Source organism: Corythoichthys intestinalis, chromosome 4, assembly GCF_030265065.1.
Source record: "Corythoichthys intestinalis isolate RoL2023-P3 chromosome 4, ASM3026506v1, whole genome shotgun sequence".
Taxonomy (NCBI): domain Eukaryota; kingdom Metazoa; phylum Chordata; class Actinopteri; order Syngnathiformes; family Syngnathidae; genus Corythoichthys; species Corythoichthys intestinalis.
Window position 1 is genome coordinate 3,538,597 of NC_080398.1, and position 23,917 is coordinate 3,562,513.

General features: G+C 38.1%; 1 protein-coding gene across 1 annotated transcript; it reads right to left on the minus strand.

Moving 5' to 3' along the window:
* Positions 1–596: 596 nt before the first annotated feature.
* LOC130915228 (ammonium transporter Rh type B) lies at positions 597–18,374 on the minus strand. Its single transcript, XM_057835110.1, has 11 exons — positions 18,119–18,374; positions 10,046–10,232; positions 9,081–9,231; positions 8,865–9,012; positions 8,622–8,788; positions 6,460–6,597; positions 6,267–6,400; positions 6,073–6,194; positions 2,481–2,554; positions 1,020–1,092; positions 597–917 (listed from the first exon to the last, which is right to left on the minus strand). The coding sequence occupies exons 1-11, from the start codon at positions 18,306–18,308 to the stop codon at positions 895–897; spliced, it is 1,407 nt and encodes a 468-aa protein (XP_057691093.1). The 5' UTR covers positions 18,309–18,374; the 3' UTR covers positions 597–894.
* Between the last annotated feature and the right edge of the window lie 5,543 nt (positions 18,375–23,917).

Consider the following 23,917-nt stretch of genomic DNA (forward strand, 5'->3'; position numbering starts at 1 on the left):
TAGATTCGACGTACATGGCCGTCATTGGCATCAATGCACTGTAAATTCCGTTCGAAATTCCAATGGAAGTGAATGGGAAATTTCAACCAACGATGCATCCCATTAAAAATAAATGGGAAAGTTTTTAGCAAATTTCCGGGAACTGTAATTTTTTTCCAAATTCTGTATATAACTATTATGCCTCTCACTGTCCCAAAATTTTTGATGTCCAAATTAAGTGATTTGGTCAAAAATTGTAGGACAAGATATATTTTTGGAAAAAAAAATATTTTTTTTTCAAAAAATTATTGTTGCCTGTAGTTTCTCAGGTAGCCAGCAGAGGGAGCTGGGTTGTCATATTTAAAATAATTCCATATAAATATATATATAATCTAATGTATTTAACCTATCAATTTAATATTTAATCTATGTTATATATCTACCATATATTCATTTTTTTTTACTTCTGAGGCTTGATTAATTTTATTAATTAATTGCAACCTTAATGTTGTCTGTAGTTTTCTTTGCTAGCCAGCAGAGGGAGCTAATTTCGTAAGTAGCGGTATCGTTGCACTTTTGATGAACACATTTGTGTATAATTTAACACAACACCAAAATTACACACTCGAAAAGTTTATTTGGACAAAAATAATACAATATCGTGCCTTAAAAAACACGAGAATACAAATGGGACTTAAAAAAAAACATTAAGGGCCAATCAAAAATAGCCATACTTGTTTAACAGGAGAAAAAAACTATCATATATAAACCCCAAAGTATGGAATAATACAAATATTTGAATGAAAATTTGCCATTTTAAAGAAAGTTGGTTGTTCTTTGGTATGGAAATTGTGCTGGCGTCCTTCATCACTTCCCACGCAGGTGTGCAGCACAGCGCCACCTACAGGTGGAAGCCTAATGATGCTCATCTTCTTGTCCTTTTGGAGAAGAAACGTTCCTTTGACACGCGGAGGACCGCACGCAAGACTATGTATATTTTTATACGTGTGTGTGTTGGGGTGTGTGTGTTCGTGTTTAACCATTGAGTTTCTCGGTTTCCGCGGATACGACAGTGGTCAGCTGGTCCTCGTGGCCTTCCTCGGCCCCGGGAACCTGCAGAAATAAATCCATAAAAATAGTACTTAAATGAATGCAGTACACATTTTTTTTACAGTAAACGTGTATGTATTGTTGTTTTAAATTGTTACATTAAATATCATGAATCTAATTTGTTATTTGTGTTTTTATCTGATTAATATGTAAAAAAAAAAAATTTTAATCACTGGATAAAAAACACAAAATGTATAATAATATTCAAGTAAATGATAAAAGGCTGCAACATATTTTGTAATGGTGAAGAACCACTTGCAATGTGTTTTTAATTAATTTAATTATTGATATTATACATAACATTGAAAAAGATCATGTAAAAAAGGATATATTACTAAAACTTAATATATCTGTTATTAAATTTTTTAAAAATTCAATGGCACTTCAAGGCCAAAGCAAAGAAAGACACCAAAATAAAACAATGTTGTGAGATTTAAGTAATTATATCACAAGAATAAAGTTATTAAATCTATAATATTACAACTTAAATTTCGAAATATAACTATTTTTATAAATAAATATTTTTAACTATTTTTTTTCTTTGTGTGGCCAAATACTCACTTATACAAAAACACATAATTGAAAATTGTCATATTTAAATAACAAAAATTAAAAAGCCATTAACATGAATAACTTAAATAGATTACATTCAAATATAGTAGATTCATACAAATACTACCAAACACATTATTTTCCTTCAATAATTGCAAATACGATTAGTTACGGTGAAAATGAAATAATCAGATTTTATTGAAAATAACACGTAAAACAAGAATACTATTCAAATACATTTCAAAATATTACATCTATAAAAATAATGTAATGAAAATAGATACAGTAACCCATCATAAAATAAGAAAAGATCATAAAAATTGTAAGTAAATATCAGAAATTGAACAAATGTTTTTACTATTTCCTGAAAAATCTGAATAAATGGTTTAGGCGATTTATTATAACTCATTGACTGCCTTTGACAGCAATAGACGTCCAATCCACCCTCCCACTTCAAATGAATTTGAACATCTACCAGTCATAATTCAATTAAATTCACAGCAGAAGGATAAATGGACGTCTGTCCCCGTCAATGCCATTGAAGAGTTCAGGCGCCCATGAATAAAAACATGACGTCATATCATCTTCCTGAACGTAGCGCCTCACATCCCGAAGTAGTGCAGCGGCGCCACCTGCAGGCTTTTATTGGCACTACTGACAAGTGTCTGTTTAATGCATTGCTGCCACCTTGTGTCCATACAAGTAATTGTAAAGCACTTCTATCCCCACTAGTACATGACAGACATGTACTAGTAATTGTAGCCTGTTTGACTCAGCCAAATTCCTTCTACTTAGGGTCACTAGTACTAATACTAGGTTAGTCAATATATTGCACTGACCTCCCAGAAGATGCTGTCCTCATAGCAGAGGGTGTCAGGAGGAGCTCCAAAGATGGGCAACTTCATGATGAAGCCTGCAATTGAACCGTGTCATTATGAATAGAACCGATTGATTTAAACCCAATCGTGCTTGAAACCCAAATGTAAAATCTCAGCCTGGTTGAAAACGCTGTACATTCAAAATCTAAGGCCTAAAACCTTAATTTGAAATCATAATTTGAAACCCAGACTCTACCTTAACCCTTATTTAAAACCTTAATCTAGGCTTGAAAGTAGGGCTGCAACTAATTAATCAGTTACATACGGAGCCCCTAAAGGGAAATCGACAGAAATGAAATAAATTTAAACAATATGCTGCGCACCACATGGTATGTGGTGCAGACTAGAAACTATCTGGTGGGCACCTAAAAGTTTCTAGTGTGCACCACGTACTATCTGGTCCGCACCAGATAGTTTCTAGGGCGCACTTGATAGTTTCTAGTGTGCACCTCATACTATCTGGAGCGCACCAACTGATATCTGGTGCAACCTAGAAAGTTTCTAGTGCGCACCACATATTATCTGGTGCGTACAAGATAGTTTCTGGGACGCACCAGCACATTTCTAGTGCGCACCACAAACGAGGAAAAGTTTTTGGTGTGCACCACCTACAGTATTATCTAGTGTGCACCATATAGTTTGTAGTGTGCACACCAGATAGTTTCTGGTACGCACCAGCACGTTTCTAGCGTGCACCACATACTATATGGTGCGCACCAGATTCTAGTGTGCACCTCCTACTATCCGGTGTACACCACATGGTGCGCAACAGAATGTTTCTAGTGTGCATCGCACCAGATAGTATGTGGTGCGCACTAGAAACTTTTTGGGTCGCACCAGATAGTATGAGGTGCGCACCACATACTATCTGGTGTACACAAGATAGTTTCTAAAGCGCACCACATACTATCGGGTGTGCCCCCGATAGTTTGTTCACAACACATGGTGCGCACCAGAATGTTTCCAGTGCACATAGCACAAGAGTTTCGGGTATGCACCAGATAGTTTCTAGTGTGCACCAAAGAGTTTCTGTGTGCACACCACAAACAATCTGGAGCGCACCACATACTATCTGGTGCGACCTAGAAAGTTTTTGGTGTGCACCACCTACAGTATTATCTAGTGTGCACCATATAGTTTGTAGTGTGCACACCAGATAGTTTCTGGTACGCACCGGCACGTTTCTAGCGCGCACCACATACTATCTGGTGTGCACCAGATTCTAGTGTCCTCCTCATACTATCCGGTGCACACCACATGGTGCGCACCAGAATGTTTCTAGTGCGCATCGCACCAGCTAGTATGTGGCGCGCACTACAAACTTTTTGGGTCGCACCAGATAGTATATGGTGCGCACCTCATACTATCTGGTGTGCACAAGATAGTTTCTAAAGCGCACCACATACTATCGGGTGTGCCCTCGATAGTTTGTTCACAACACATGGTGCGTACCAGAATGTTTCTGGTGTGCATAGCACAAGAGTTTCTGGTGCGCACCAGATAGTTCCTAGTGTGCACCAGAGAGTTTCTGGCGCACCAGATAGTTCTGGTGCACACCTCATACAATCTGGAGCGCACCACATACTATCGGGTGTGCCCCCGATAGTTTGTTCACAACACATGGTGCGCACCAGAATGTTTCCAGTGCACATAGCACAAGAGTTTCAGGTATGCACCAGATAGTTTCTAGTGTGCACCAAAGAGTTTCTGTATGCACACCACAAACAATCTGGAGCGCACCACATACTATCTGGTGCGACCTAGAAAGTTTTTGGAGTGCATCACATATAGTATTATCTGGTGTGCACCATATAGTTTGTAGTGTGCACACCAGATAGTTTCTGGTACGCACCAGCACGTTTCTAGCGCGCACCACATACTATCTGGTGCGCACCAGATTCTAGTGTGCTCCTCATACTATCCAGTGCACACCACAAGGTGCGCATCAGAATGTTTCTAGTGCGCATCGCACCAGATAGTATGTGGTGCGCACTAGAAATTTTTTGGGTCGCACCAGATAGTATGTGGTGCGCACCTCATACTATCTGGTATGCACGAGATATTTTCTAAAGCGCACCACATACTATCGAGTGTGCCCCCGATAGTTTGTTCACAACACATGGTGCGCACCAGAATGTTTCTTATGCGCATAGCACAAGAGTTTCTGGTGCGCACCAGATAGTTCCTAGTGTGCACCAGAGAGTTTCTGTGCGCACCAGATATTTCTGGTGCACACCTCATACAATCTGGAGCACACCACATACTATCTGGTGCGACCTAGAAAGTTTTTGGTGTGCACCACATACTGTCTGGTGCGCACCATGTGGTGTGCAACGGATAGTACGAGGTGCGGACTAGAATATGGTGCGCACCAGATAGTATGTGGTGTGCTCCAGATTGTATGAGGTGTGCACCAGAACTATCTGGTGTGCACAGAAACTCTCTGGTGCACACTAGGAACTATCTGGTGCGCACAACAAATTCTTGTGCTATGCGGACTAGAAATATTCTGGTGCGCACCAGGTGTTGTGAACAAACTATCGGGTGCACACCCGATAGTATGTGGTGCGCTTTAGAAACGATCTTGTGCATACCAAATTGTATGAGGTCCGCACCACATACTATCTGGTGTGACCCAAAAAGTTTCTAGTGTGCACCACATACTATCTATGTGGTGCGCGCTAAAAACGTGCTGGTGCGTACCAGAAACTATCTGGTGTGCACCCGATAGTTTGTTCACAACACATGGTGCGCACCAGAATGTTTCTAGTGCGCATAGCACAAGAGTTTCTGGTGCGCACCAGATAGTTTCTAGTGTGCACCAGAGAGTTTCTGTACGCACCAGCACGTTTCTAGCACGCACCACATACTATCTGGTGCGCACCAGATTCTAGTGTGCTCCTCATACTATGCAGTGCACACCACATGGTGCGCGCCAGAATGTTTCTAGTATGCACCAGATAGTTCTGGTGCACACCTCATACAATCTGGAGCGCAACACATACTGTCTGGTGCGCACCAGATTCTAGTCCGCACCTCGTACTATCCAGTGCACACCACATGGTGCACACCAGAATGTTTCTAGGGCGCACCGCACCAGATAGTTTCTGGTTCGTACCTCATACTATCTGGTGCGCACCACACATTATCTGGTGTGACGCAAAAGGTTTCTGGTGCGCACCACATACTTTCTGGTGCACACCAGATAGTTTCTAGTGTGCACCAGAGAGTTTCTGTGCGCATCAGATAGTTTCTAGAGCGCAAATCATACTATTTGGTGCACACTATATACTATCTGGTGTGTACCAGATTGTTTCTGGTGTGCACCAGAAAGTTTCTTACACCATAATCTAGATTTGAAATTCTTTTACTTTATTTTGAAAAAATCACTTTTTTCAAAACGCCTAATCTAGTCTTGAAACCCTCATTAGAAACACTATCCCTGTAATCTGAGAAACACTATTTTGATATGTAATCCTTTTTTTTATAACTGTAATCTGGATTAGAAACAATCTCACAAATAGTTTGAAAACAATGAGAATGCAAAGCATACCAACAATGAGCCCCCCGAGGAGAGCGATTCCGAGTGTGACGGCCAGGGAAATGGCTTGCCGGACGCCCTGGAAGGACGCTTCCACGTCGCCAGTGGCCACATCCGGGAACACGTCGGCCATGCTGAGTGAGGCAAGTGCACGACAACTTCAGATCAGCGACTCCGGCCTTGTTGCGCCTCATCTGTGACCTCACCCATCTCCGTAGGTGTCGGTGGACGCCACGGCGGCAGTTACAGCCCCCACGATGGCACCCAGGACGCCGGGCATGCCGTGGAGGTTGTGGACGCCACACGTGTCTTGGATCTTCAGCCTCTTCTCTAGAATGGGCTGAACACAAGCACGAGGTCCAATAACTATTGGACGTAACGGGGCGGGCGTTTCAGTACCGAGAGAAACTTGAATCCGAGGACGGAGATGACTCCGGCCAGGAAGCCCACGATCATGGAGCCGAAGGGCGTCAGCATCATTTCGCCCGCCGTTCCCGCTGCCACGCCGCCGGCCAGCGCCGCGTTTTGGATGTGCACCTACCGCAGTACCACCACAAAAACATTGTCATTATCATTTGGAAACCCTCAGGCACTGAACGTTTAAACTCTAATCTGAAACCGTGTGTCTTGTTTGAAACCAATGAAACCTTAACTGTGGTTTGCAACCCTAATTTGATCCAAAACCTCATCTTAAAACCCATTTAGAAACCATAACGCTGTCACCGAACCCCAATTTTAATCCTAAACATTTTTGAAAGTGAAGCATATCCTATTCCAATTGGATTCCTCCAGAAAACTGATTTTTAGGGCTAACTGTTCACACTATTTTCAGCAAGTGTCCAAATCCGGTCTGGGCCTGTTCAGGCTGGACCACAATATTGATATTAAAGTTAGTAATGAAACTACCTCCCATATGTGGTTTCAATCAGTCATGAAAAAATTCAGATTTATGCGCTTTGTGACTGTTCACACTACAAAAGTGCCATCTGGTTTCAATCTGGATTGGCAAAAAATTGGATTTTGGCTGCCAGGCTGAACAAGGCCTAATTTTAAACCCTAACATGCCTCAATACCATCATTCCTCCTGACTTGGATCCATAATCTTGATTGAAAAATCCACTTTCGTCTTGAAGCCTTAATTTTGAAACCTAAAATTTTCTGAAGGCCAAAATTCTAAACCCTGATTCTGTCTTCAATTACTAACTTTTGCTTAATACCATTATTGCAACCCTAGTTTGCAGCTGTAATCTAGTTTTATGAACTCACTTAAAGCCTGATTCAAAATCCTTGAAACGGAAGAGGTCAAAGGGCCAAATTGAATTTGTCTGTCTGTCTGTTGTGGTCAAGATAACTGAAAACTAGATAACAAGATAACTAAAAAAAAAAAAAAAAGTAATAGGATTTATTTGTTATATGAAACGGAACAGATGATTAAATTTTGAGGTCAAAGGTCAAATTGAATTTGTATGTTTGTGTTTAAAATAACTCAAGGAAGCACACAGGTATTACGACAGGCTATGTTTCTGACATAAAAACGAAAGAGGTGATGACATTTTGGGGTAGTAAGGTCAAAGGTCGTAGTGCCAAATTTCAATTTGTCTGTTGTGTTCAAGACAACTAAAAAAAAAGTCATGGGATTATGTCAAATTTGTAGATGTTTATGATATAAAATGAAAGAGTGATGAATTTTTAATGAGGTCAAAGGTCACAGAGCCAAAATGAATGTATGTTTGTGTTCAAGATAACACAAGAAGAAAAAAAAGATAATTATTTGAGTTGTCTGGCCGAAACTGAAACGTTAACAAGTGTTGCTTTAAGGCTAAAACGCAACTCAGTGTATTGTTAAGTTTATTCTACTTATTTTCATTATATATAGTAGTTTGTAGTTATTTATTGTTATTAAAGGCGTTTGTACAAGGACTGGTCACAGCTTAGCACAGCAGTTATGCTTATTGAGCATTAGATGTCTCCAAATTAAGATGCTTGGGATATGTTATGTGAGCATTATTATAATTATTAAAGCATCCAGTAGGGCATCACAATATAATTAGCCATAAAATGTTAAGTCCACTACCGCATATATCGGTATCGGTTTGATATCGGCATCAGATTTTTGGAGTTGCACAATATCGGGATATCGGTTAAAAAGTCATTATCGGACAACTAATAATGATCAAATTTGCAGGATGTGTTTTTAATCTGAAACGAAAGAGGTGATTATTGATTGGGGTCATGAGGTCAAAGGTCACAGAAGAATGAATATCTTTTTCCCATAAAAAATTATGGTGGGCCACTGGTGGACTTCTCTATCAGTCAGAGTCACTGAGATTAAGTCAAGATCAAGACTTTTGCGAGTCAAACCCAAGATCAAGACTGAAACCAGTCTCGCGTGTACAACACTACGCCAACATGCTTCAGCCTTTCATAACATCCAGATCAGATAAACCTCACTCACGTCTCGCCAGCCTACTACGGCGGCTCCTTTATCATCTCCGATCACTAAACTCGGATTCCAATCGGCGTCAACTTGGCGCCACGCGACTATCCGCTCCAAACCTCACCATGTCCAGCTTTCCGTCATGAGCGGTGAGGGCCGACATGCCGTACGTGGCTAGCGTGCACGCGGCTAGCGAGTAGTATGTGTTCAAAGCCGTGCGGTGCTGGTCGTCGCCGTGCGCCGTGATGGCAGAGTTGAAGCTGGGCCAGAACATCCAGAGGTAGATGGTACCTGCGACAAGAAGCGTAGGATAACTCATTCGTTAGCATTGAAAAAGCTAGCGAATGAGTTAAAAATGTGTTTTTACCGATCATAGCGAAGAGATCCGAGTGGTACACTGAGCAGTTCCGGTGCTTGCTCTTATCCAGGTTAGGTCGGTACAGAACCCGAGCCACTATGAGGCCGAAGTAGGCCCCGAAAGTGTGGATGGTCATGGACCCGCCCGCGTCCTTAGCCTGGGAAGGACCCAGCAGTTCTAGATGGTTTTGAAACGGTGTTCGAATAGAGAACCGAAAGAACTGACCCCCAAAGCGGACAGAAGGATGAATTCATTGACGGCAAACAGCGTGACTTCAAATAGCGCCATCACCAGGAGCTGGATAGGACTGGTTTTGCCCAGAACTGCGCCGAAGGAGATCAAGACAGAGCCGGTGCAGAAGTCAGCGTTGATCATGCTGGAAGAGAAAAATATTTTGAATAAAAAAATTAATGGATTTAAATATTTTAGTAGTATAGTACATAAAATACAGATTAAAAACAATAATTTAAAAAATCCAGTGAATTTTTTAAAAGTAATCATTTAAAAATTCTAATATAATAATTATACTCTATTAAATTCAATATTTTATTAATTGAAATCAAATTTAAAATGAAAATTTAAAAAAATGAGAAATAAATGAATAAATATTTTAAGATACATTAATGCATAAATACAGTGAATTTTAAAAAGATTTTTGTAATTAAACAAAAATTAAATAAAATTTAAATATATTAAATATTTTATACATTTGAATAAAATTTAAAATAATAAAATAAATATTTTGATATACTAAATATACTAATGAATGAATAAATACAGTAAATGTTAAAAAAAAAAATTAACAAATTTAAATAAAATTAAATAAAACTCAAATATATAAAATACTAGTTTGAATAAAATTTCAAATGACACAAATTAAACAAAAAATAAACAAAGAAATATTTAGAAATATATTCATGCATAAATAAATACCATAAATATTATATTTAATTTTAAAATCAAATGGACAAAACACTAATTCAATAAAAAATAGAAAAACGAAAAAATTAAAGAATATGAATGGAATTCAAATTAAATTTATATATTAAATGAATTAATAATAAAAATCCTACGGAAAAAATCAAGTAAGATAATACAATTTTTTTTGAAGAATAAAAACAATATAAATATCAATTAAAACCAAAAAAAAAAACTCCTTTTGCAATTGAAAAGTCAGTTTTTCTGGTCACCTCTCCACTCCAATGTGTATTTTCCCCCCATGCATGCCATGGAAGAACCCTTGCATGAGCGTGGCCCACTGCAGCGCGAAGGCGGCGATCAAGAAGTTAAAGCCCACACTGCTGAAGCCATAACGCTGCAGGAAGGTCATCAGAAAGCCAAAACCGATGAAGATCATCACGTGGACGTCCTGGAAGCCTGCATAAAAAGAGGCGTTCCGCATGGCTCAATGCTTTGCCCTATAACTTTTCACTTGAAGCAGAATACAGAATCCGAACACTGTCTATTCATATCCTAATTAGTAACTAACCGACAACCTATTCTTAAGCCCTCAGCTTCTTATTGACAACTAATTTCAAATACAAATTAAGTTAAAATAGGAAAAAAAATGTCCCCTCACTCTCACTGCATGTGTAAATAATCCGCTGTCCAAGGGCCACTGTTGCCATAGCGACATTCTTTGGCAAAGACACAATCGTAAGTGGTGCCAGCGTACCCTTGTTGGCCTCGTGGCCCACTTACAACAATACACGTGAATCAACAACACTTAATAAAAGTAGGAACATAGCCAACCCGAAGCTATTACGTGACTGTTAAAAAGTGACCGTTAACCTGTTTACCATAATGACCTGTATGCTTGCACACACATAGTGTATATACAAAAAAAAAAAAAACGCTGAATAATAAAGTGGCCTTTGTTTTGCATGACGGCAAGGGCGTCGGCTTGTCTGCACACTGTAAAACGTAACTGACCAACTCAATCACACCTGCTGTGTCATTATCAAGCGATCTTATCTGCAACGGTAGGACACAGAAAGTCATAAATTGCATGCTACAAGTCAAAACACAATCAAGGAACTGTCTGATAATGACTAAAATAAGTGTGGCGGCACTGTAACAAAAGTCAGAAAAAGAAGCATCGAGAAAGAAATTACAAATCAAGACAGTATTGCTCAACAAGGATTCCTAAAAAAAAGCACAAAATTCTGAAAAATAACCGTTGTGAGAAATTTACACAACAAGGCAATCTAAAAAAAAAAGTCTGAAAAAGAAGCATGTTGGAAAAAAAACTGTGTGTACTTCCAGAATCGTGAGGGAAGGGGGAATGACTTTGAAAAAGAAGCACATGCAGAGTGAACAGACAATGACAAAAATTTACAGCATAAAAGCCAGAAAAAGAACCAAAGAGTAAAAACTGAGAAATCAAGACAGTAGTGCTCAACATGGATTTTCGAGGGGGAAAAAAAGGACTGAGTCAAAGAAGTATGACAAAAGTGTGCTTAAAAAAATTTTGAAAGAAAAAAAAACTTGAGAAGGAAGCACATTCCGAGTGAACAGACAATGACAAAAAATGAGGCATAAAATCCTGAAAAAGAATCATATTTGAAGAATTGCAACAAATCATTGGTATGCATTATAAACAGAGAACAAAACTGAAAAATATTAAGAATCACATACAGAGTGAAAAAACAATTACAAAAATCTGTGGCATAAATGCCAGAAAACGAAGCACAGAGAAATGGGAAGTCAAGACAGTAGTGCTTGACAAGGAAAAGTCTGAAGAAGAAGCATGTTGCGAAAAAGGACAAAACGTGATAACTTCCAAAATCTTGGGGGAAAAAGCTTGAAAAAGAAGCACATAACAAAAAATTATGGCATGAAAGCCTGAAAAAGAATCACAGTTGAAGAATTGCAACACAAATTAGCTGTATGTACAGAGAGAACAGGTATATAGTAAATCATATATTACACAAAAGCTTGAAAAAGAACCACAATGTGAATGAAGTGACAACGTACAACACAAATGCACTACAAATAAGCCTGAAAAAGGAGGACAGAGTTAAGAAGGCCAACAAAACATGAGTGATATGCTACCCTACCCTGAAAAGGAAGCACAGCGTGAGAGAAGACATTAAATATGACAGTTGTGAATAGAAAAAGAAGCACAGCATAAGAGTAGTGATGAAGTGCGAAGTATGGAAAATCTGGCAGCAGTTTGCATTGTGAATACACAAAGCCTGAAAAAGAAGCATGTAATGAAAGGAGTGAGAAAAGTATGATGCACAAAAGCCTGAAAAAGAAGCACAAACAACATGTCACACTTGATGATTTTTCTCCGTCTGTGCTTCTATAATCTACCGTAATTTTCAGACTATAAGCCGCTACTTTTTTTCCTTCATTTGGATACCTGTGGCTTATAGTCCAATGCGGTTTATTTGTCGATTTATTTGGGTTAATATTAGGGCTGTCAAAATTATACTGTTAACGGGCGTTAATTTTTTAAATTAATCACGTTATAATATTTGACGCAATTAACGCAGATGCCCCGCTCAGACAGATTTAAATGACAGTACAGTGAAACACTCACTTGTTGTGTTTTATGGAGTTTTGCCGCCCTCTGCTGGCGCTTGGGTGCGACTGATTTTATAGGCTTCAGCACCCATGAGCATTGTGTAAGTAATTATTGACATCAACAATGGTGGGCTACTAGTTTATTTTTTGATTGAAAATTTTACAAATTTTATTAAAACGAAAACATTAAGAGGGGTTTTAATATAAAATTTCTATAACTTGTACTAACATTTTTCTTTTTAGAACTACAAGTCTTTCTATCCATGGATCGCTTTAACAGAACGTTAATAATGTTAATGCCATCTTGTTGATTTATTGTTATAATAAACAAATACAGTCCTTATGTACCATATGTTGAATGTATATATCCATCTTGTGTCTGATATTTCCATTCCAACAATCATTTACAGAAAAATATGGCATATTTTATAGATGGTTTGAATTGCGATTTATTGCGATTAATTACAATTTTTAAGATGTAATTAACTCGATTAAAAATTTTAATCGTTTGACAGCCCTAGTTAATATTTAACACTTCATTTGACAGCGGTGTCATAAGACTGTCATAATTGTGTCATGACACTATCATGGGCATTAATAAATGCTTGTGACAGATGTTATTTAGTATTACCTGGCAAATTATGTCACTAACTCCATTTAAGTACAGCTTGGATCTTTTACATTAATACTATCTATAAATCTGTTATCATTAATGCTTTGGACAGTGTCATGTCATAATTATGATTGTCTAATGACAGTCTTATGTCTCCACTGTCAAATAAAGTGTTACCAAATACCATAATTAGCACTTAATTAAAAAAAAAAAAAATTTGAATACCTGTGGCTTATAGTCCAATGCGTCTTATTTGTTGATTTATTTGGGTAAATATTCAACACTTCATTTGACAGCGGTGTCATAAGACTGTCATAATTGTGTCGTGACACTATCATGGGCATTAATAAATGCTTGTGACAGATGTTATTTAGTATTACCTGGCAAATCATGTCACTAACTCCATTTAAGTACAGCTTGGATCTTTTACATCCATTCAAAAGTGAAATAATTGGCCGGTTAACACTAAATGACATCTGTTATAAGAATTCATTAATGCTTTGGACAGTGTTATGTCATAATTATGATTGTCTAATGACAGTCTTATGTCTCCACTGTCAAATAAAGTGTTGCCAAATACCATAACTAGCAATTAATAATTTTATTTTTTTTTAAATTGGATACTTGTGGCTTATAGTACAATGCGGCTTATTTGTTGATTTATTTGGGTTAATATTTAACATTTCATTTGACAGCGGTGTCATAAGACTGTCATAATTCTGTCATGACACTATCATGGGCATTAATAAATACTTGTTACAGATGTTATTTAGTATTACCTGGCAAATTATGTCACTAACTCCATTTAAGTACAGCTTGGATCTTTTACATCCATTCAAAAGTGAAATAATTGGCCGGTTAACATTAAATGACATCTGTTATAAGCATTCATTAATGCTTTGGACAGTGTTATGTCATAATTATGATTGTCTAATGACAGTCTTATGTCTCCACTGTCGAATAAAGTGTTACCAAATACAATAACTAGCAATTAATATATATATATATATTTTTTTAAATTGGATACTTGTGGCTTATAGTTCAATGCGGCTTATTTGTTGATTTATTTGGGTTAATATTTAACACTTCATTTGACAGCGGTGTCATAAGGCTGTCATAATTCTGTCATGACACTATCATGGGCATTAATAAATGCTTGTGACTGATGTTATTTAGTATTACCTGGCAAGTTATGTCACTAACTCCATTTAAGTACATCTTGGATCCTTTACATCCATTCAAAAGGGAAATAATTGGCCGGTTAACACTAAATGACATCTGTTATAAGCATTCATTAATGCTTTGGACAGTGTTATGTCATAATCATGATTGTCTAATGACAGTCTTATCTCTCCACTGTCAAATAAAGTGTTACCAAATACCATAAATAGCAATTAATTAAAAAAAAAAAAAAAACTGTAACAGTAACTAAAGAAATGTTTAGCACAGAACATGATTTTTGATATTTGCAGCACTGCAGTGTATGCTAGGAGGCATGTTGGAACACAACAGTGTTGACAGCAGGTGGCAGCAGAGGTTGCCTGTCTCCCCCAAGGCAGCAGTGTTGGCCAAATAAAGTTTCTTGGAGCGATGAAGCTTTGCAGCCAATTGGTTCAAAGTTTCATGGTGATTCGTTTGGTCTTATGACAGTCATATGATGCCGCTGTCAAATAAAGTGTTATCGGTTCATATCTTTTGGTGTAATTATCCCATAATACAGTGAAAACAGCTGCGGCTTATAGTCCAGTGCGGCCTATCTATGAACAAATGCTGTTTTCGTGCCAAATTTGGTGGGTGGCGGCTTATAGTCAGGTGCGTCTTATAGTGCGAAAATTAGGGTACTTTTTTTGTAGTACACTGCTGTCACATTTTTAGTCTTTTCTTAGCCTGTGCTTCTTTTCCAGACTTTTTATGCTGTTTTAGCTGACTGTATGAACCCAACACTGGAACTGTGAGGCTGAAAGTTAAGTGTCTCCGCGTTGTAGATGAAGACTTCGGATAAGAGGAAAGCATTTGTCTATCGGCATTCTCATCATTCTCGCCCGCAGGAAAGTCAGAAAACGACAAGCGCTCACTCGCTCGTCACTTTGACGGACACCTTGAGTTCGAGGGAGCGGCGGGGGCGTCTGCGGGTCACTTACTGCTTGCACGTCACATGACTCCAAAAGATTGGAAGTCCATTGTTGTTAATGGTATGAGAGCTTAATTCATTGACTGCCATTGATTGCCATTGATGGCGCAAGGCGTTTAATCCACTTTGACTGGGAGTTGCGAATGAGCAAATGTCATCTTTAATGTGATTAAAGTGTGTATTAGGGTTGACACAGTTAATTGACTAATATATCACAAGATTAACAACTATTTGATGTTGGTCGATGAAACCTAAAAATTGTTCAAATTATCATTAATTTATTCACTGCCAGTTTTGGTCGATTTTAGCGACGCCGGTGGACAATAGCGGTAGTGTAATCCAGTTGTGGCAAAACAGTAGCATATGACTAGTGCTGCAACGATTAATTGATAAACTCGAGTATTTGGTTAGAAAAAAAGATTCAAGTTAAATTTTGCTGCTTCGAGTAATCGTTTAATTAAAGTGGTGTCATAATGTTTTATATTGAAAGTGTTTGCATTTAGTTTTATTGATTTGGGTCGCTACACTGCCCTCTAGACTGCCTCACTTCACATGGCTAAATCCAGCTGCTCCGCGGCAAGACCAACATAAGTTTTTGTTTGAGCTAATGTTTTTTTAAATGCATTCGTGATTTAGTTTATAGGTATATTTAGCCAATTTTTGTGAAAATATGTGTCTGAACCATTTATTAAGAGGATTTAAGAAAAAAACAAAAACATTTGCGTTTTATAGCATTTATGCTCGCGGACATTTGCTATGTCAGTTAGCCAATTGTTCGTTTGTTGTTGTTGTTTATACCGTTTGAGGCTCAGCTCAGGTATTTTAATTTTTCATTTTCCTTATCCGATTACTAGATTATTCGAGCGAACTAGTTCATCGATCAATCGACTACTAAAGTAATCAATAGCTGCAGCCCTACATATGACAGTTAGCAACCGTGTGACTTAGTGTTGCTAAACCCATCCAGTTGAGGGGGGTTGTCACGCCAATGTTTATTTTGTGTATTCTGGTAGCCTCCCTTTTTTCATCCTCAGACAAAACTTTTTGTCTGTTTTGTTGCTCTGCCATCTTTGCAGAGTTCGCACGAAAGCATTCGCATCGATTTCCGTCTTTATAACGAATGGGGTCAGGGGAAGTGACGTATGCCATAAAGCAGCCAGCATATTTGTAGTTTTTTTTGTGGCATGGTTCCTGCCACCCTCCTCAAAGTTATTAGTGCCGGTGAAAGCAACACAGAGACCCTCAAGATGTAAAAGAGGTGTCATTCAACCAGTTGTCAGTTGACATATTATCACAACCGTTATGAAAATATTTTCTAAAGGTTGAAAAGTTACCTAGTGTTGCTTTCAATGTTTACTTTGTATCTTTAGAGGTCAAATTATGGATTAGATATCCGTGAATAAGAGGTTAAATGATAACTTAGATATAGGTCGAATGGATTTAATATTATATTTTTTTGTGCCTTTTTTTTTAAATAAAGTTTTATGTACAATTTTTTATTGAAATTAAAACAAAAAAGGAAAAAGTAAATATTTAGTTTTATTTTATTTTTTTAAATAATTTTTCAATAAATTTCTAATTAAAAAAAAAAAAAGTTTCCTCCTCCTCCTATTTGATTTTTCTAAATGTTTACTTACCGTAATTTTCGGACTATAAGCCGCTACTTTTTCCCCTCATTTTGAATCCTCCGGCTTATAGTCCATTGCTGCTTATTGTTGATTTATTTGGTTAATAGGTAACACGTTATTTGACAGCGGCATCATATGACTTCCATAAGACCGTCATAACTATGACATGACATTATCATGGGCATTAATGAATGCATATGACAGATGTCATTAAGTGTCATCTGGCAAATTATGTCACAAACTCAATTTATGTCGAGCTCAGATCTTTTACATCCATTCAAAAGTAAGATAATTTGCCGGATGACCCAAATTACATCTGCCATAAGCCTTTATTAATTCTCATGGCAGTGTCATGTCATAATTATGATAGTCTTATGACAGTCTTATGGCGCCACTGTCAAATAAAGTGTTACCGAATACCAGAACTAGCAATTAATGAAACAACTGGAACAGTAACTGAAGAAATAATTAGCACAGAACATGAATTTTGATTGTTATTTACATCTTTAGCGCTGCAATGCATGCTAGGAGGCATGTTGGATAACAACAGTGTTCAGAGCAGAGGTTGACTGTCCCACAAGGGAGCAGAGATGGCCAAATGAAGCTTTTTGAAGCTTTCCAGCTAATTGGTTAAACGATTCATGGTGGCTCATTTGGTCTTATGACAGTCTTGTGATGCCGCTGTCATAAAAAAAATGTAATACCGGTTAATATCGTTTGGTGTATACTTTGTATGTATGTATGTATGTATACTTAATACAGTGAGGACAGCTGCTGTTTATAGTCCAGTGCGGCTTATCCATGAACAAATGCCGTTTTTTTTTTTTTGGCAAATTTGGTGGATGGCGGCTTACAGTCACGTGCGCCTTATCGTCCAAAAATTACGGTACATTTTTTTACGACAGTAAATATTCTGTGATTTTATTTGCATTTTATTTTAGTTAAATACATGAAGTCCACACGCAAAGGCTTTCGCAGGGCCACACAAAATGATGTCCGGGGCCAGATTTAGCCCCTAGACCGCTGGTTTGACACCTGTGCTATAACCTGCACCTTTTCGGCACCGAACAAGTGAACGCAATAACACTTGAGATGGTTTTCATGCTTTTGGGGCTAACATACTTGTGGTTAGCACATCTGCCTCACAAAATTGTCATGCCAAGCAGTTTGGATCTAATTAAAATGTCATTATGGAACTAATAACCTTAAGCAACAATAGATCATCTTGTTTCTATTAAAAGAGTGAAGAAAATAAGACTTTCAGAAGACTGGAAAAGCTCCAACTGGAATTAGAGACACCAGAATGATGCTCAGTGGACCATTTTTCACACAAATAAGAGTGTTTCCACAACAAACTCACTGGGATAGCGGTAGTAGAAGTCGTTATCATATTCCGAGAGGTTGTGCTTCTGCTGGTGCTCGTGCCATTTCCTCGCGTCCACCTCGTCGTCGTATTGGACCAGCACGCCGAAGAGGATGATGAGGATAATCTGCAGGATGAAGCAGACCACAGGCAGCTTCAGCCGCATGTTGGTGGACGCGTCCGTCATTGTTGCCAGAACAGACGCGTGCTTGCAAGAGAGAGAGGTTCTGGAAGGGAAATAGAACAGTGAGGTTTTAAACTCGCATGCCTTCTCAAACAAGAGGCAGGGTCAACTTTAGCCACGCCCCTTACCTCCAGGTAAATGGCAACTTGGCCCTAAGGTAAGGGCGATATATAACTTGCAGTTACGTAAGATGTGTGAATGTTTATTTAGTGGAGTTTATGTTCAGTATTTGCATTTAACTTAGTTGAGGATGTCTTGAAAAGTCTTAAATTTGATATTTAGCTTAAAAAAAAAACTTCCCCGATAGCAGGTGACTGTGTCGGATCCGGCGTCAGCTCGCCAGATTCACATAGCAATCACGCCTGCTGAACATCAGTACGCCAGATGCGGCCGGGATCATCAATCTGACAGTCCAAATAATAGGTTATGCACAGTCCTGGGGCAAACCGTGCAGACCTGACGTGCTCAAAAATCTGAAATTTAACGGTCGATGTTTGACGTCCCGGCAGCGCGCACCCTGAAAACGGGCATCCGCGCTGCGACACTAAACAGGAGAACACGCAGGAGTCTGTCTATAAATTTGTTGGCCACCCCACTGGCCACCCCGCTTGCCAGTAGAGCTGGGAATCTTTGGGCACCTAACAATTCGATTACGATTACGATTCAGAGGCCCCGATTCGATTATAAAACGATTATTGATGCACCCCCACCTTTTTTTTTTTCTTTTTTTTTTTATGTTTTGTACATTAGTTCCAAAATTGTTCAAAAATACTCTCAGGCTAAACCAAACTACTATTTCAGTATCAAGTTAACATATAGCAGTAAACAAATACAGTGGTACCTCTACATACGAATTTAATTCGTTCCAGGACCTTGTTTGTAAGTCGAAATGGTCGTATGTCGAGCAGGATTTTCCCATAGGAATACATTATAATTCCATTAATTCGTTCCAAAGCCTAAAAACATACACTAAATTCTTAATAAATACTGCTGGCACTGTTACAAATGGCAATTAAACATAGAAAAACAAATAAGTTATAAATAAATAAGTCAGAATAATATAATAATAAGAAGAATAATTAATAATTATTCCTGTAAATAATGTAACGAATTGGATTCTAATATGGCGGACACTTTCTACTGTCCCTGAACGCACCGCGAAGCTGACGTCATAGTGAGATAGGTCGGTGCGGTAGAGATAATACTTTCGTTTTCTTGAGAGCAGTCAACTGCTTAAGACAATGGGCGTTTTGTGTTGGATAAGTTCTTAAATAAATGATAAAAACGTGACGAAGCTGGCGATTTCCTTGGCAATGTTACCACAATAATAATTGTCACCTTAACTTATAAATAGTGGCGAACGGTGGTCGGAAGAGGACCATGGAGCTGTATTGTTGAGCCAGTTCAGGGACGCGCACCCCAAGCTCATATTTTTCTATAACTTGCATCTTCATTTCAAAGGTAAGCATTACTTTTTTCCTTGTTTCTCCAACTGTATCAACTTTTTTTGAAAACTGTGTTGATTTCTCACACAAGAAAATCCACCGTGCGTTCGTTTGCAGTGCTGTCATGTCGTCGTATTTCGAGCAACTCGTCGGATGTAGAAACAAATGGCGGCTCAAATTTTACGTCGGATGTCGAAAAGATCGTGTGTCGAAGTGATCGTATGTAGAGGTACCACTGTATACAAAAATAACATTAAATAAAAAACTCCAGTCCCCATTCTGTATCAGCAGCTTTAAACTACATTCAATTAATTTAATGTTGTGAATCAACTGTTAAATTTGTTAAAATTGCTCCCGTTATTCCATAATTTCCCTTTTGTCTACTTTCGACATGTGAAAGTTTTAAAACTATTTTAAAGATAGATTCAAGTCAATATTTTACCGATTTAGGAGTATTTTAGATAAAAAGTTAATTAGGTGTGCTTGGAATGTTCGCAACGGCAGCCTTGCAGGGAAGTGTACTGCTTTAAGATGGCGGCTGTTTACTAACGCCCGCATCTAGCTTTTTGTAGATGTGCTGCTAACACTACCAAATCGATATTGCATCTAGTCCTATATAAATGATATCCACTGTAACATTATATGGATGTACTTTGTAGCAGCTTTTCGGCAGCAGTCAGGTATGTTGTTGCGTTTTTTTATCTCGTGGCATGAGTTGAGCATTGGCATTACCCGAGGGGCCGGGTAATGAGAAGCATGATGTTTAGCTACTCTCGCTCCGCGGCGCGCTTAGTGTGTTGTACTTCCGCTTTACTTGGCATATTTCAATAATCGGAATTTGGATGATTGTGAATCGTTCTCGAATTTTCCACAGCCGAATCGCGAATAATCTAAGAATCGGAAATTTTGCACACCTCTACTTGCCAGTATATCGTTAGATTGTTGTAGCATCAGTTATGCATTTCATCCCAAAGGCAAATCTGCCAGCACCTGCTTTTCCCCAGTAATTATTTGTTTTGTTAAATGTACACCTTATGCTTAATATATACATAACACAATAAAACAGAATTGTTGTGGAACTCAAAATGTTGACTGGACGGTTATGGACTATGCACATTAAATCATTAGTAACATCAAATATTACACAATACACCAAAGTATATCAGTAGCCGTGTCTTTAAGTCTTTCTTATAGTTTTCCCTGACCTTTTTACTGCAATAACATAACGAAAACCTGAAATTATGGCTTTTAATTTTGGTGTGCCACCCCAAGATTTTAAGTGGCCCCATCTGGCCACCCCTATGAAAAATTTCTGGAGGCGCCACTGTATCTCTGCAAGTTAAGTAATTCCAAATTTGTTGCAGAACAACATATGGAAGGACAAAGCATTTACTCTGTATTGCAATAAATGTTGGAATGTCAATGTTGGAATACTGTTAGGGCCCCTGCCCCCTGAGTCCCTCTCCTCCACCTTGGGTTTGTGTATGCGTGTCACTGCCTTGATTGCCGGATTGGGACCAGGTGCCAGTAATCATCGTGAGCAGTTTACTTAAGCCGGTTCTTTGCTTCACATCATCGCCAGATCAACAACTGAACTATATGTGTTTGTGACTCCAGCTTTCAGTTTACAAAGAATCCAGCAATCCTGATACTGAGCTCATTTTTGTTTTCTTTCTCTAGATACTCTACTGCTTGCCTGCCTGAACACCTGCCTGCCCGTTCACCTGTTCAGTTACGAAACTGCCCACCGGATTCTTTGGACACTATCTGCTACTCCCTTCAACCGTCAATGAACTCTTTTTACCACTGCCAGTTTGCCTCGCGTCTCTGAGCTTGGCTCCCGTTACCCCAGAACCTTAACAAATACAATATGTTGTTTACAGCCTGAAAATGGGTCATCCTTAATGTGGAGTTGCTTGTTCCAATTAAAATATTTTGTGAAAAAAACAATGTTGGAATATTATGGCAAATTAATATATTTGCTAGGGTTGTTCCGATCATGTTTTTTTGCTCCCGATCCGATCCCGATAGTTTTAGTCTGAGTATCTGCCGATCCCGATATTTCCCGATCTGATTGCTTTTTTTTTTTTTGCTCCCGATTCAATTCCAATCATTCCCGATAATTTTTCCCGATCATATACATTTTGGCAATGCATTAAGAAAAAAATGAATAAAACTCGGACGAATATATACATTCAACATACAGTACTTAAGTACTGTATTTGTTTATTATGACAATAAATCCTCAAGATGGCATTTACATTATTAACATAGATAGAAAGACTTGTAATTCTTAAAGGATAACTGTGACTTTGTATGTTGTGACTAAATATTGCCATCTAGTGTATTTGTTGAGCTTTCAGAAAATAATACTGCACCCATTTAACTGTGCTGCCCACATGCATGATGGGAAGTGCAACCATGACTGTGCGTAGGGGCACCAATTGATATATCTTCTCTGCGTTGGGAAATAACATTGGGTGTTAAGAAAATTAACAACTACTACCTTTCTTCCCCACATTGCCTCTCACGATATTTTTAATTGCTGAGAGAGAGATTGTAAAGCTTTAGCCAAATTAAAAAAAGGCTCCAAAGGCTGTCAAAATTCTCCCTACTCATTATACGCTGCCTTTTAGGTTTATATATAGGTAAAACGGCGCCTTTATAGATTTAACGCGACAATGCGTGAGTGGGTCGTGCAGCGCATGCGTTAATTATTCAACGTGATTAATTTAAAAAAATTAATTACCGCCTTTAATGCAATAAATTTGATAGCCTTACTTTATGACAAAACTACTCTGGATGAGTGTAAGACATTTTGTCTGTAAAGTTAAATACAATTACAAAGCGATTTAAATAAAATATATTTATATATTTAAAAAAGGCATGTCCGATCATTTTTTGCCGATTCCGATACTTTGAAAATGACGTGATCGGACCCGATCGATCAGGACATCTTTAATATTTGCATTAATAAATGGTATGGTATCTCTTAACTCATTGGCTACAACTGACAGTGTTAGATGTCCAGTCCATTGCGATTCATAAACATACAATATTTGCTTACATGAGCTACCCCTGTTACACCAAGACGAAAATTAATAGGGCTGCCAAAAACAACACTAGTTGAAATTTACGCTTTCGAGTAATGTTGAAGGCAGCACATGTGATCATAGTACTTGCGACTGCAAGCTCGTGTGTGGTCATGTGACTGTATTGTTACGTCTGATTGGTATCATGGAGTGATGTGATTATTGTCACGACGTCTCATTGGTGAAACAGGTATAGCCACTGTGCTGGCTAATGTCAAATCTGATATGTAGAATAAAAAGGAAAAATCTAAGGACTCTAGCGTAGCGCGAAGTAGCAGGTTAGGAGTTGTATTTCTTCTTCACAAATCTATTAAAATAAAAGTAAAAAGTATATTTAAGTTTAAGTGTGCTTAAAATTATTCTTAGAAGTACATTTTTCCTCATAAAGTTACTCAAGTAAATGTAACAGAGTAAATGTAACGTGTTATTACTCACCTCTGGTCATACGGCTAACAAACCAAGAGCTTGACAGAGGAATTTGGGTAAATACAAGCATACAATGAATCATACATACAGTACATTCATGTCTTTCTTTTTTCTTCCTTTTTTCCTGCAGACAGCAGAGATTCGATAAGAGATGTCAATCACGCCGATATCGGCCTCCTCATCTCCCCCCAGAGGCTAAAGGAGGAATGTTGTTATGATTGGGCGGAATGTCAACTATTACTCGCAAAGAGAAAAATCAGAGGCCTTCATGAAAATAATTTATGTAAGAGACATGATAGTTCCTGAAGGGATAGAGATGAAGAAAAACTTTCAAAATTTATATTGAAAAAAAAAAAAAAGCAAAACATTTTACATGCTGTTTAAGTGAAAAACGTAATTGCACAAGTGTGCATACCCTCTTATAATCCAACCAGATACAAAAATAAATAAAGTGAAAGAATGAGGGTCTTTAAATTTGCTCAGCAACAAGATATCTTGTTCTGTACTAAGGAGCCCCTAAAGGGACATCAACAGGAATAAAACAAATTTAAACAATCCGGTGTGCACCGGATAGTGTGTGGTACACACTAGAAACTATCTGGTGTGCACCTCATACTATCTGGTGCGCACTAGAAACTATCTGGTACGG

Bases quoted from the DNA above. Each gene is read 5' to 3' on its own strand.
- LOC130915228 (XM_057835110.1), bottom strand. From the start codon at position 18,308: ATGACGGACGCGTCCACCAACATGCGGCTGAAGCTGCCTGTGGTCTGC. The intron at 9,013-9,080 runs GTCAGTTCTTTC...GGTCCTTCCCAG, and splicing joins TCCTTCTGTCCGCTTTGGGG to GCTAAGGACGCGGGCGGGTC. The intron at 8,789-8,864 runs GTAAAAACACAT...TTCTTGTCGCAG, and splicing joins GGATCTCTTCGCTATGATCG to GTACCATCTACCTCTGGATG.